General features: G+C 37.0%; 1 protein-coding gene across 1 annotated transcript in view; it reads left to right on the forward strand.

The window, feature by feature from the left end:
* DHX29 (DExH-box helicase 29) overlaps positions 1-14,497 on the forward strand; it is a 66,014-nt gene that overhangs the window by 33,335 nt on the left and 18,182 nt on the right. The window contains 10 exon segments of the mRNA XM_020997204.2: positions 562-727; positions 970-1,093; positions 4,795-5,400; positions 8,268-8,411; positions 9,415-9,591; positions 10,188-10,328; positions 12,113-12,257; positions 12,397-12,517; positions 13,575-13,659; positions 14,075-14,163. Coding sequence (XP_020852863.1) covers positions 562-727; positions 970-1,093; positions 4,795-5,400; positions 8,268-8,411; positions 9,415-9,591; positions 10,188-10,328; positions 12,113-12,257; positions 12,397-12,517; positions 13,575-13,659; positions 14,075-14,163 — 1,798 coding nt within the window.

Consider the following 14,497-nt stretch of genomic DNA (forward strand, 5'->3'; position numbering starts at 1 on the left):
TGTTAAACTTAGTTCTTAAGCAGAAAAATCCAGCTTATAAATCTAGAAAATAATGCTTCCTGGATTTATACTCTTTTTGGACATAGCTAGTCTTTTACAAGAATACATAGATTTCTTAAGGCCTCAGAAGCAAACTCGAAAGGTTAATTTCTAAATTTTCTCATTTCCACTTCTAGCTGGGAAGATATTTTATTAAATCATTTCTCACATTTACCCATTTAATTATCATAACTGTTCTTTTTATCTCTTTGTCCTTCCACTTCTTTAAAAAGTGTCATTCTTAAAAATGAGGCATGTGTGATACCTTGTAGATCATAGATGTATAGAGCTGGAAGAAGTATTAGAGTTCATATTATAGTCCAACCCCATTATTCTACATATGAACAAACTGAGACACGGAGGTTAAGGAACTTGCCGGAGGCCATACTATTAGTAAGTTGCAGAGCCAGAATTTGAATCCATGTTTTCTGACTCAAAATCCAACATTCCTTATCCTGTGTCATGTAATTCAGGAGACTTTTTTCTGCTGCTATTTGATTTTAAGTTAAATTGCCATTTTAGCAAAAAAGAAAGATCCTCGTGATGTGAGAAATTTTGACTACACTGCTCGAAGTTGGACTGGCAAATCTCCCAAACAGTTTCTTATTGATTGGGTCAGGAAAAATCTTCCCAAGAGTCCGAATCCTTCCTTTGAAAAGATTCCAGTTGGTAAATACTGGAAATGCAGGTATGTATTTCTGGAGAGCTGAATGAGTAGTTTTTAAAATGCAAATTTACAATATTGATTCCCATGAACTGGATATTTGGAAAGATCTTTAAGTTGAAATTATAGGTAAAGTTCACTAATTTTATCTGACTTGTAGACATTTTTTTATGTAAAAAATTTATAAAGTAAATTTACATTGAATATTGATTGACAGGAAAGTTTACTTCATCAGTTTTGTAAACACATTGTTTTCTACTTTAAAGAGTAAAAGTAGTTAAATCTGAAGATGATGTGTTGGTGGTATGTCCCACAATTCTGACAGAGGATGGCATGCAAGCTCAGCACCTGGGAGCGACTCTGGCTCTTTATCGTTTAGTTAAAGGGCAGGTGAGACCTTGTTTCTTCTCAAAGATCCCTAGTTATTACATTAACATGTAGTGCATTCTATAGCTGGCCCATATTTGATGATTTTTTTTGGCTAGGTTGTCTTACGTTCTGCTGAGAAATCAGGGTCACCAATGTACTACAGTCACATATCAGTTTAGGATTTTATTGGAGTGATACTTGATTTCATAATTCATTTGGCGATATTGGTTCCTTTTTCTGAGTTTTAGATTAGATTAAATTCAAGCTTCCTGTTCATAAAAAGTTTAAAACAAAACATTAGAGAAGAAAACCTAAAAATTCTTAATTCTCCTCATCTTGCCCCCCAAAAGAAGAAATTATTGAAAAGGAAGATTCTAAAACATTATTAATTTGCAATCGACATCACCCTTGGGCCAAGCAATGGGACTTCAACCAGTAATTTTAATCCTAGGTCTGCTTGTTTATTGTTGAAAGAAACTTAAGTTTATATTTTTCTTCAGCTATGAAACAGAAATTACGTATCTGGACAGCTTCATAGAGTTGACAGGAATAATTATCAACAGAAGCGTAGGATACTATACTAGAACTTTACTCTTTTAAATAATTGTGTATGAGTGGTCCATCTTATCTACAGTGATTTATTTCTGAATTTACCAAAAAGATTCATTATAAGATATCTGTAACCCTATCCAGTAGTCCATATGCCAGGGGAGCTAAATAGTTAATTCTTAATGTATTTGAAAAGGATCGTGGATTTAGGGCTGAAAGGGCCCTTAGAAATCCTCTAGTCTAACACATGGTAGACTAGTTTAACACATGAGGAAACTAAAACCCAGAGAGATCAAGCATTATCCTTAACCCTTCTTGTCATCCAGGGTCACTCAGATAGGCAGTAGTAAAGCTAGTATTTCAGTCCATCAACAAGCATTTATTAAGTTCCTCCTGTGTTCTAGGCAGCCTAATAAGCCACGAGGACACAAATACAAAGAATGATACAGTTCTATTGGGGAAGATATTAAGTACATAAAAAGTATGTATAAAATAAATGTAAAGAGAATAAATATGAAGTGATTAAATGTAAGGTAGTTCGAGAGAGAAGGCGCAAGTAATTGGCAAAATCAGGAAAGACCTCCTAGAGAAAGTGGTGCTGACTGAACTGCCTCAGAAAGAGAGGGGTTTGATGAGAAGTAGAGGCAAGATGTGGGAGATGGACTGCCACATGTGAGGAACAGCAAGAATGCCAGTGGGCCAGATAGTAGAGTATGGGAAGGGGAGGAATGTATAATTCTGGAAATAGAGACTGAGATCAGGTTGTAATGGGCTCTAAGTGCCAAATAGAAGAATTGGGTAATAGGGAGCCACTGAAGTTTTTCTTTTTGTTTTTTAGGCAATTGGGGTTAAGTGATTTGCCCAGGGTCACACAGCTATTAAGTGTCAAGTGTTTGATCTGAGGTCGGATTTGAACTCAGGTCCTCCTGACTTCAGGGCCAGTGCTCTATATCCACTGTACCACCTAGCTGCCCCACCACTGGAGTTTTTTGAACAGGGAGGTGACACAGTCAGACCTGTGCTTTAGGAATATTTCTTTGACAGCTTTGTGGAGAGTGACTCACATAGGAGAAAGACTTCACAAAGATACTAATCAGGAGGCTTATGGCAGCAGTCCAAGAAAGAAGTGATACAGGCCTGAACTGGGGTGATAGCAATGTGTGAGTACAGAGGAAGGTATGGATGCAAAAGGTGCTTTAAGTGCTGTCCGGGACAGATAGGTCGTTCAGTGGGTCATGAAGGCCTGAGTTAAAATCTGGCCTCAGACACTTATTAGCTGTGTGGCCCTGGGCCTCTGTGGACCCTGTGACTCTTCTGTTTGCCTCAGTTTCCTTAGCTGTAAAATGGAGAAAATAATAGGGTGGTTGTGAAGATCAGATGAAACATTTATAAAGTGCTTAGCTCTTAGTAGACACTTAATAAATGCTTTCCTTCCCCCCCTGTAGAGATAGAATCAGCAAGATTTGGCGACTAAGATGAGGGTGATTAAGGAATGAAGTTTGGTTCTCTGGCAGTGAAATTAGATGACTAAAAGTATGGCATCTTCCTTGACAGAATTAGGCAGGTTTAGAAAATGGGTGAGTTTTGGGAAAAAATGTGTTCTGTTTTAGGCAGGTTATATTTAAGATGCTTCCAAAGCATCCAGTTGTAGATATTCCTTAGGCAGTTGGTGATGCAGGACCAGAGCTCAGGGAGACAAGAGTTAAAGATTTGGAGATGTGGGAACAATGTGCAAGGAGTCCATTAGAGGACTAGGGTGGGTCCAGGTGGTCTGAGTCTTTAAAAGCTAAACAGGGTGTGGGGGCGCTACTAGGTGGTGCAGTGGGTAAAGCACCAGCCTTGGAGTCAGGAGGACCCGAGTTGAGATGTGACCGAAGACACATAACACTCATGAACTGTGACTCTGGACAAGTCCCTTAACCCCAATTGCCTCACCAAAAGAAAAAAAAAAGCTAAACAGAGTTTATATTTTGTCCTAGAAGCAATAGGGAGCCAATTTGGTTGACTCCCCAAATAGGGGAGTCACCTGGTCTGATCTTCACTCAGGGAATATTTCCTTGACAGTATTGTATAGGATGGACTGGAGTGCTGAGACATGAGTTGGGGCTGCTGTAGTAGTAATTGGAATGAGAGGTGATGAGGAATTGGGGTGGTCGCTGTGTGAGGGAAGAGAATGGGCAGATGCAGAAGATGTCATGCAGGTATAAATGGCAAGATTTGACAGCTGATTGGATACGTGAGGAGAAGAGAGAGTTAACGTTTCTGATTCTAGAACTAGCTCTTTTTCTACTATGTGAGGCTGCTAATGGAGCTGAGGGGGGACACCGTGAGGGGTGTGGAGCCTGCCTGCTTTAGAGAACAGGCTGTGAGTTGAGAGTGCAGCATCGGATAGAGAAGGAATGATCAGATGGCAGGAGGGAAATCAAGTAGTGTTTCCAAAGCCCCAAGAAGTTGGGGGACTGTCCATGAGGAGGGGGAGGCAGGGTCAGTGGTATCAGGTGCTACGTGGATGGAGAAGGGTGAGGATACCACCAGGTCCAGCAATTAAAACTTACATATACACTTATATAAAAGTTATACACTGGTGTTGGGCTGCTTTATCCTGTAGCCCCTAAAGGTTTTGTCTGTGGAGTATTTCATACTGGTCTTGCTTTGGTTTTTTTTGTTTGTTTGTTTGTTTGTTTTGTTTTATTTTTGCTAGGCAGTGGGGTTAAGTGACTTGCCCAAGGTCACACAGCTAGTAAGTGTTATGTGTCTGAGACTGGATTTGAACTCAGGTCCTCTTTCCACTGCGCCACCTAGCTGCCCCCCCCCTTTCTTTTTTTATCAGCCAAAGACAAGGTTTATTAGAACGTCTATCCTATTGGGCAGATTCTTAAGGAGTCTGAACATGGGTGAGCAGTGGCTAGATTTTAGGAAACTGAGCCATGGCTAGATTATAAGAATCTAAGCCTGTTTTTCTTTTAAATCATGTGTGTTAAGTGTGAACTGCTTGAATCAGAGGATGATTTCCTGGTTGTTTGGTCTGTTTTTTTAAGTGCACTGGAAAGGGGATGAGATTGCAAGACTTAAACTGTAAACCACTAAAGGATCCGGTGTGTTCTCCATGTTAGTGACTTTTAAAAAAGGTGCCTCAAAAGAACAGGCTCATATGGTGTCATTTTTCTCCTTAGTCTGTCCATCAGTTGCTTCCTCCCACTTATCGAGATGTTTGGTTGGAATGGAGTGAAGCAGAAAAGAAAAAGGAAGAGCTGAATAAAATGGAAACAAATAAGCCTCGTGATCATTTTATTACCAAACTGCTTAATCAACTGAAGCAGCAGCAGCAGCAACAACAACAGTTGGAAAATAAAAAAGATATTTCTGATGATCCTGAGGAATCCTGGGAAAATTTAGTTACTGATGAGGATTTTACTGCACTTTCTCTGGAAACTTCCAACATAGAAGATTTGGAACCTGTCAGAAACCTTTTTAGAAAGTTGCAAAGCACTCCCAAGTACCAGAAGCTATTAAAGGAGAGGCAGCAGTTACCTGTGTTCAGGCACAGGAATTCAATTGTTGAAACTCTCAAAAGACATCGAGTAGTGGTCGTGGCTGGTGAAACGGGAAGTGGCAAAAGCACCCAAGTGCCCCATTTTCTTTTGGAGGACTTGCTGCTCAATGAATGGGGGTCAGGCAAATGTAACATCGTGTGCACACAGCCCCGAAGAATCTCAGCAGTGAGTTTAGCCACTAGAGTGTGTGAAGAATTGGGCTGTGAAAATGGGCCTGGTGGAAAGGTAAGGGATGCTGCCTACTTTTTTCCGAGGAGCCTAATGAGTCCTATTACCTAAACTTACTCATTAATTCATTGGGAAAACAATTGTTAAGTCTTGAGGCATTGAGCTAAGTGCTAGGAGTCATATAAAAATTAGATAAGACAGGGTCTTCTAGAGTTTAAAGCCTGCTAGGGGGATAAGACAGCTTTTGGTGATTCGATGGGGCAGCTGGGTGGTACAGTGAGGAGAGTGCCAGGCCTGGAGTCAGGAAGACCCGACTTCAAATTCAGCCCCAGACACTTCCTAGTTGTGTGACTCTGGGCAAGTCACTTAACTGCTGTCTGGCTCAGTTTGCTCAGCTGTGAAGTGGGGATAATAACAGCAAGGTTGTTGTAAGGATCAAATGAGATCATATTTTAAAAATGCTTAGCACAATGCCTGGAACACATCGTGCTTATTTCTTTCCTTCCTTCCCTCCCTCTCTTTCTTCCTTTCAAATCACTTGTCCAAACATTTTTTCATTTAGATGAGGCAATAATGTTACTGTCCTCAATATATTACCAAAGCAGCTGGGTTATATTTTGGATAGAGTGCTAGACTTTGAGTGAGGAAGACCTGAATTTGAATTTTGCCTCAGACACCTCCAAGCTGAGTGACCTACATAGATCACTCAGCTAGCAGGTTTTCTCAGCCTCAGGTTGCTCTTCTGTAAAATGAGGATAATAATAGCACTACCTCACAGAGTTGTTATGAGATCAAAGGAGATATTATATATAAAATGCTTTGCAAACTTTAAAGCACTATATAAATGTTAGCTATTCTATATCTCAGAGTCAAAAATCATCTTGATCTGAACCTTTATGGACATCCTCTCTCTGATGAACCCAGTTGAATAAAGTCATTCAGCCTTTGCTTGAAAACTTCCAATGTTGAAGGGCTCACTTCCTCCAGAGGTAGCCCGTTCTACTTTTGGGGAACTCTAATTAATAGGAGGTGTTCCTTATATCAGACTGAAGTCTACCTCTTCTCTTCATTTCTCCTCTATTTACCTCTGAGCCAGCAGAGCACATCTGAACATTATCTACATGAGTCTTTCACATATTTGAAGGCAGGTTTTTGTCTTCCCTTCTCCAGGCTGAGTTTCCCTAGTTACTGTTTTTCTCTTGGTCCCTAGCTACTTCAGTCAGTCCCAAGGTGATCTCTTTATCACTCCCCTCTGAAAATGTTCCAGCTTGCCAACATCCTTCCTAAAATGAGACACCCAAGATTCTCCAAATAACATTACATTTCTCACATGCAGGGGGGAAAAACCATGTTGCTTTCAAGTAATGCTTAAATATACAAACACATTAGCAAAAGGAAAATACAAATGTTGCTGTTCATTCATCCAGTCATGTCCAACTCTTGGTGACCCCATGGGCCATACATAGCACTCCAGGTCCTTCTGTCCTCCATTATCTCATAAAGTCTGCCCAAGCTCTTGTTCATTGCTTCCATGACACTATCTGTCCATCTTATCCTCTTCTCTACCCTTCTCCTTTTGCTTTCAATCTTTCTCAACATCAGGGTCTTTTCCAATGAGTTCTGTCTTCTCATTATGTGGTCATAGTATTTAAGCTTCAGCTACAGTATTTGTCCTTCCAGTGAACAGTAAATTAATTTCTTTAAGGATTGACTGATTTGCTCTTTGCTGTCCTAGGGACCCTCGGAAGTCTTCTCCAGAAACACAATTCAAAAGCATTGATTTTGTGGCACTCAATTTTCCTTTTAATGCAGTTCTCACAGCCTTATGCCATTACTGGAAAAAGCATAGCTTTGCCTATACAGACCTTTGTCAGCAAGGTGATGTCTCTGCTTTTTAGTATGCTGTCCAGATTTGCCATAGTTTTCCTTCCAAGGAGAAAGCATCTTTTCATTTCATGACTGCAGTTTTTGTCTGCAGTGATCTTTGAACCCAAAAACATAAAATCTGACATTGCTTCCATTTCTTCTCCCTCTGTTTGCTAGGAAGTGACGGGACCAGTTTTTTGGTTGGTTTTTTTTTTGTTAAGCTTCAAGCCAGCTTTTACACTAAAAATAAAATACAAATGTTATGAGCATATAAATATGGTCTTTCTTACCTTCCGACTTGTATGTATCTCTTTTCAGTAGAATATGCTTTCGAACAGTCTTTTTAAATATTTTTCAAAAAAAGGAAAAGTTCAAGGAAAATGTGTAGTACCTTAAATATTGTTGTCCTTCATTATATGACAGTCTAGTATACAAAATTTCATTTTAAGATAGCTTCAAAATGAGAAATTTTACTTCATATTCTTTCTGTTAGTCATATTAATGAGATGGGTGGAAAAGAGTTGAGAGAGAGGGGTGACCAACCTCAGACCTAGCATCTCAAGGGGACTTTATGGATTGCTCTTTTGTTTAAGACCATATGAATATGTCTCCAATTTCATATAATGGAATGAGGTTTAAAATACTGAAACTTATTATTGAATCTTTACTAGAATAAATATCTGTTACCAGAGGCAGCATGGCATAATGGATAGAAAGCCAGCCTTAAAGTCAAGAAGACCTAGGTTCCAGCCTTGCCTATGATCGATAGTGACTGATATTGAGCCACTGTATATGATACTGAGCAAAGCACTTAGCTTCTCAATACCCCAGGCAATTTTCTAAGACTTTAAGTTGCCAAACCATTGCTGGTCTGCATTGGTAGAAGTAATTTCCTCATCACTCATTCCCTATACCAGTGAAATCACAGGTCCTGTAAAATCAATACATAAATAAAGCTGTTCCATAAATAAAGAAATGTGACTTAACTATTCCTAACTTGTTCTAAGTATGTCAGATCCCTGCTATAAGAAACTAATTACAATGTTATATTCCCCCAGAATTCCTTATGTGGGTATCAAATTCGAATGGAGTCTAGAGCTAGTGATGCCACTAGGTTACTCTATTGCACTACAGGGGTTCTGCTCAGAAAACTACAGGAAGATGGGCTTCTGACAAATGTGTCTCATGTTATTGTAGATGAGGTAAGTAATTCTCTGATCTTATTTAAACAAGGTAGAAGTTCTGAAAACAAATATACTTAAAAAAACACCATTTCAATTAGTTTGTAATAGAATCATCAGTTAATATATAAAATCATTATTAAATCTAAAATTTTCATCAGAAAGTCACTTGTCCGATTTCTTAGGAGAACTTAAAGGGAAGAATGTGTGTCAGCTCTCTTCCCAGTGTATTTCTACTCTATACCATTTCTGGTAACCAAATTCAATATATTTTTCAATATATTCAATATTTTTGAATTTCCTTTTAAAAAGGAATAAATTTGAAGGGTGGGGAGAGGTAATGGAAATTTGGTTTACTGATTTGTTTTGCAGTTCTTTTAAATAGTTAATTCCTTTGCCTCATTTAGTTTAAATGGGCATTTCAATTTACCAACCACTTTTCAAAAGCACATTATGTAAATCATATTATGAAAAGTACACCCCACCTCTGATTCCAAAACTTCCTATATAATATACTTGGTTTATTACAGTACAACAGACTATATCACTTTGTAATCTAAGGCCCAAGTATAACTTAAATAATTAAAAATATAAAAGCCTTTTTTAATTCAAAGTATTTCTGAGCTTCTTGTTAATTCATTAAAGGCAAGTAATAGTGGTCAGTTCATTAATTTTGAGAGTTGGATACAATTCACAAAATGCTGGATTAAGTGATAAGTATTTCAAGAAGAAAGATTCAAAATTGAGATTTCATATAGTATTTCCATATGGTACTAATATTTTCAATATCCAGGTCATGAAGAGATACATGTATAACTTTATCTTTTGATATGTTTTGCCTAAGGAGTTATTCCTTAACTTTTCTTAATATAAATATAATAAGAATTAAACTATTGTAGTATCACTGGAGGGAAAGCACCTATAATAAGGAATGTTCTAATTTGTGATCACTATTGGGAATCTCTTTAGTTGTGCCTCTTACTACATTTCAAATAGAATCAATTTTTTGTTTCCCTAACAACAGGTTCATGAAAGAAGTGTCCAGTCAGATTTTCTACTAATTATCCTGAAGGAGATTTTGCAGAAACGTTCAGATCTACACTTGATTTTGATGAGTGCTACTGTAGATAGTGAAAAGTTTTCTACTTATTTCACACACTGCCCTATTCTCAGAATTTCAGGAAGAAGTTATCCTGTTGAGGTAAATGTTTATTTCTCTTGTATGTATAAACAGAGACCAGTTCCAACCTGGAAGTTTTATTTAGTGGTGATACCCTATAGTTTTTGTCCAGAGTTATCCTTAAGCCTGATTGCCTTTAGGGGATGAGAGGAATAGAAGGAAGTGGCATTGCAAACTTGTCAAAGCTCTGAGGCACACATAGATAGGAAGCGCATAAGTGTTCTGCCTCCAAAACCTTTTACTGTCACAGCTTGACTAGACTTGGGGCTGGCTGCCTTGTAGCATCCATCTCCCTCTGTCTGCTTATTTCCCCCTGAAGTATTTATGATATTTATAGCTGCCTGTATGTCTATTTTAACCAGTTTTTCCCACATAAAAACATGTTTTGGGATAGAGGAGATGCAGTATTACTTTCCCTAAAACTTGAATTTCTATCAGAATTTCCCTGTGGATTTAACCCAAGTAGAAGAGAAGTTATAATTTATAGTTAATGGATCAGAAGTTTTGCTTTATGAGGTGATCTTTCCCACTTAGGTAGTACTGGAGAATTGATCATATGATACAGTGATGTGAATGAAATGATGATGTGTTTGCTTTCTATTCCCTGGACAATGTAGGTTTTTCATCTTGAAGATGTAGTGGAAGAAACAGGCTTTGTACTGGAGAAGGACTCAGAATATTGTCAGAAGTTTCTGGAAGAGGAAGAGGAAATAACTGTTAATGTAACAAGCAAAGCTGGAGGAATCAAAAAGTATCAGGTTAAAAGCATTTTCATTCTTTAAAAATAATTTTAAGAATCTTTGCTACCCACATCCAGAGAAAGAACTATGGAATTTGGATGCAGATCGAAGCATACTACTTGCTCTTTTTTTTCTTCTGTTTTGTTTTGTTTCTTCTTTCTTGTGGTTCCACCTATTGGTTCTAATTCTGCTTTACAACATAACTAATGTGAAAATATGTTTAATAGTGTAAAGCCTCTATCAGATTGCACACCATCTTGGGGAGGGAGGAGAAGAAAATTTAAAGCTTAAAAGCTTATGAAAGTGAATGTTGAAAACTAAAAATAAATTAATTAAATTTTTTTTAAAAAAGAGTCTTTGCTGCAATTATTATAATGTTTAATCAGATATAGCATTCCACAGAAGTTTTTAAATTGTGTCATTGATACATTGAATGAGGGGCTTAAATTGAAAAGAAATGGTAGAGTCTTAGATTCATTATCTCAAAATATCTGACCTCCGTTAGTAGGCAGAAAGAACCAGAATCTCACACTTAATAGGCTCTTATCGTCATGAACAGAGGATGGACTCCGTAGATACAGGCTGTTGTTTATAGGAGAGAAGGCCAAGGGGTATCTGTCTAAACTACATAATAAGGGTGCAACTTTGGCAATCTTTGGTTAATAATATTACTACTATTTTTTTTTAAGTTGCTTGGTTATGTTGGTGCCTCTTTATTAAAGATATTATTTCAAAACTTTGTCATTCGTTATGAAAACAGGAATGAGGCACCTTTATTATTTTCAAGGTCTAGTGACTCAAAAAAATAAAAAACCACTTAAGCAGTGTTTTTACCTAAAAACAACAATGAACAGTAACTGAGAACTGGATGAAAATTATGTATATGGGATATAACATTTATTTGATATTTTTTAAAAACAACTTCAGTTTTATATTGTAACTAGTTAAGATAAAGAGATAGTAGAGGTAAGTACTATAAAATTCTTCCTGCCCAAAATACCATTTCTTCCACTCTTCAGTGCAGATCTTCAATTTAGTCACCAGGCCACATGCCGCTTTGAAAGACCTTTAGTTAAAGTAAAAGAGTTACATAGCAAAATTAAATGGGCATAGGGTCAAATCTTTTCTCCAGCTTCTGAGGTTGCAAACTACAGAAGTCTTCAAATTATAAGTGTTTCCTTAAATTTGATCAAATTCTAAAGAGCTACAAAAAGTTCTGAGGTGAAAGGAAGTAAATTAGTAAAGACTTCATAGTCTGAGTATTTTTCTCAGTCTAAATATTTTTTATTTGCCCCAAGATAATTTGTGGGATTTTCCACTTCATTTGCTGAGGACTAGATTAAACTGACTTAAGAGTTTCTCACTTCTGGATTAGAGAATCCTTCTAAATGCTCTATGAGATCTATGGTCTCAGGGAAGGAAAATGGGTAAATTAGATGTTGTGGATGACCAGTAAACTTTGAGTCAAATGACCTAGTCAGGGCCCCTGTCCTAGCACATAGTAGGTGTTTAACAGATAATTCTTGAATGAAGTAAGTGAGACTAGCTGTACCATTTACTAGCCTTTTGACCCTTGATATGTAACCTAAGTTACAAAGTGAGCCTGAGTGTACTTAGACCTCACGGGATTGTTATTGAGTAGTGTTTTATAAACTCTAAAGCACGATATTTTAAATGTTTTTTTTTAGATATAGCTTTACATGTTGTGATGATTTAGAATATCTGGTTCAATTTGAGCTGGAGAAAAAATGGCAAACAACTCAGACTTTCAGATAACTGTGATTGTCCCTGTCCTTTTTTAGGAATACATACCAGTACAGACTGGTGCTTGTGTTGATATAAATCCGTACTACCAGAAATACAGCAACCGAACTCAGCATGCTGTGCTCTATATGAATCCCCATAAAATCAACCTGGATCTCATTTTGGAGCTGCTTGCATTCCTAGGTATATTTCTCAGACTTTCTCAGATACATAATATTCTTTTAGTTGGCTATATTTTCTTGCAGCTGATGAAGAGATGCCTGCTTGGAGGCTTACTCATTTCTTATTTTTGATTGCTGTTTCTTTGTGTAATGTGAAACAGATAGAAGTCCCCAGTTCAGGAATGTAGAAGGAGCAGTATTGATTTTTTTACCTGGACTTGCTCACATTCAGCAGTTGTATGACCTCCTATCAAATGACAGGAGATTTTATTCTAAAGAGAGGTAATGTAAAATCTTTTTATTCTTAAGGGTTATTAGAATGGATAATTCTTTTTGGAATATGGAAAGTTTTCAATTATGAATCTGGTTTTTAGAAGTTTATTCTGAGTTAAATTTTAGTTCTACACTGTTTTTAAGCATTTTTATCTCTTGTCAGTTCTCAAATATTCACATTAGTTAGTGAATATTTTAAACAACATTTTTTATACAGCCCTGTTAAAATTGTGGATCCACCAGGTAAATATAGTTCTCAGAGTCTCCTGAGGTTCCATATTTCTTAGTACCTATGAGGATCTGGAGGGAGTCTACCTGCCAAGCTCCATGATGGTGACCTGTATGGGGAGCCGTGCTGGACATGAAAGAGGACCCTGCTGAGACTGCAGCTCAAAATAATGTTTAATCAGCTATGGATTATATTTGTTTGTATTGAAACATTTCAACCCTTAATAAAGTTTGTTTTCACAGTTTAGCATCTTACATTTTTTGAGACAAATGCCTTGAAAAATTTCTTTCATATTCATGATGCATTTAAAGTCTTTTGTAAAGGAAGCTTCCATGGCTCATCCTATTGCCATTAGCAATTCCGTTTATGGTGGAAAGACTGAAAAATTAAATACCAACAGCTTTCTTTTTAAGACTACAAAACATTTTTATTTTCTTTTCAAAACCATTATTTGCACCTCTTAATTTGTTTATTCTAAAAGTTGCTGCTGTTAAGAGAGATCTTTAAGCCTTTGAAGAGCTGCCATGAGAGGGATTACATGCTATCCGACCAAGGGGTTGGGGTGGAAGGTGCAAAAAGGTAGATTTAGGTTTGAGGAAAAGAGAAAAAGGTCAGGGGACTGACTGCCAACCACCTCTGGAGGTGTAACCAACATCACTAAAAGTCTTGATTGAAGACTAGATGGGGACGATCAAGAGCAATGAAATAGAAGGCCTCTGAGGGCCTTCCAACCCTGAGGTTCTTTGATTTTCTTTTGTAAGCAAGTTCAGTCATTTTTTTAAATGCTGTTTCAGGAATGGTAGTGTTGTCTAACAACCTTATAATTTTAACTTTCAGATATAAGTTGATAGCACTGCATTCTATTCTTTCAACCCAAGATCAAGCAGCAGCATTTACAATTCCACCTCCAGGAATCAGAAAGGTAAGATTCAGTACAACAAAACTTAAATGAGTTTCACTTTAGAACATTTCATTAATGGATTCCAAGCTTCTTTATCCTTTATCATTATGAAAAACATGTAAGTATTTACTATTGAATATAAGTATGCCAGATCTTCTCCCAAATAACTTCAGTGTAACTTGCCAGTAGTCTTGAAGTTTAAAATTCTGGACAGCAGCATCATATGCAGAAATACTTCTGTACTTATAAGGATCTTGTTCCTCCTTAGGGTCTTTGGGTGAACAAGGACAAGAATTTCACAGGATAAGGACTTATGTCCTTATGTCCCACTTCTAGAGGGACTACCCATATCTGTTAAGATCACAAATATGTTGAAGTCTATTGATTTATCTCTCAATGTTATTATCTAATGTTGTGGGTTTTTTTTCACTTTCAGATTGTTTTAGCAACAAATATTGCAGAGACAGGCATCACCATTCCAGATGTTGTGTTTGTAATTGATACTGGGAGGACAAAAGAAAATAAGTAAGTTTTTAAAACATAATTGTGATTGGGAGTTAAAAGAGCAATAGAGAAAAGTTTATAGGTTTTTTTAAAAGCTATATACAATAAAAAATTCACAATTTCATGTATAGTCCTCTTTTTCTGTTCTTCATATATGGAAATGTTAATGTTTTTTAAGTTCATGATTAAAAAAACAACAACTAGAGATGACAGCTCTCATAAATTTAGATAATCTCTCTCAAAAAAACCTCAAATTAACCCATAACCCAAATTATTATTAGGTTGACACCGTGTTGTTTCAACTAGTAACTGCCTCTGAAAGAAAAAGAACAAACAAAAAACAAAAAAAAATCTT

Source organism: Phascolarctos cinereus, unplaced genomic scaffold (genome assembly GCF_003287225.1).
Source record: "Phascolarctos cinereus isolate Bilbo 61053 unplaced genomic scaffold, phaCin_HiC Scaffold_4;HRSCAF=312, whole genome shotgun sequence".
Lineage (NCBI taxonomy): Eukaryota > Metazoa > Chordata > Mammalia > Diprotodontia > Phascolarctidae > Phascolarctos > Phascolarctos cinereus.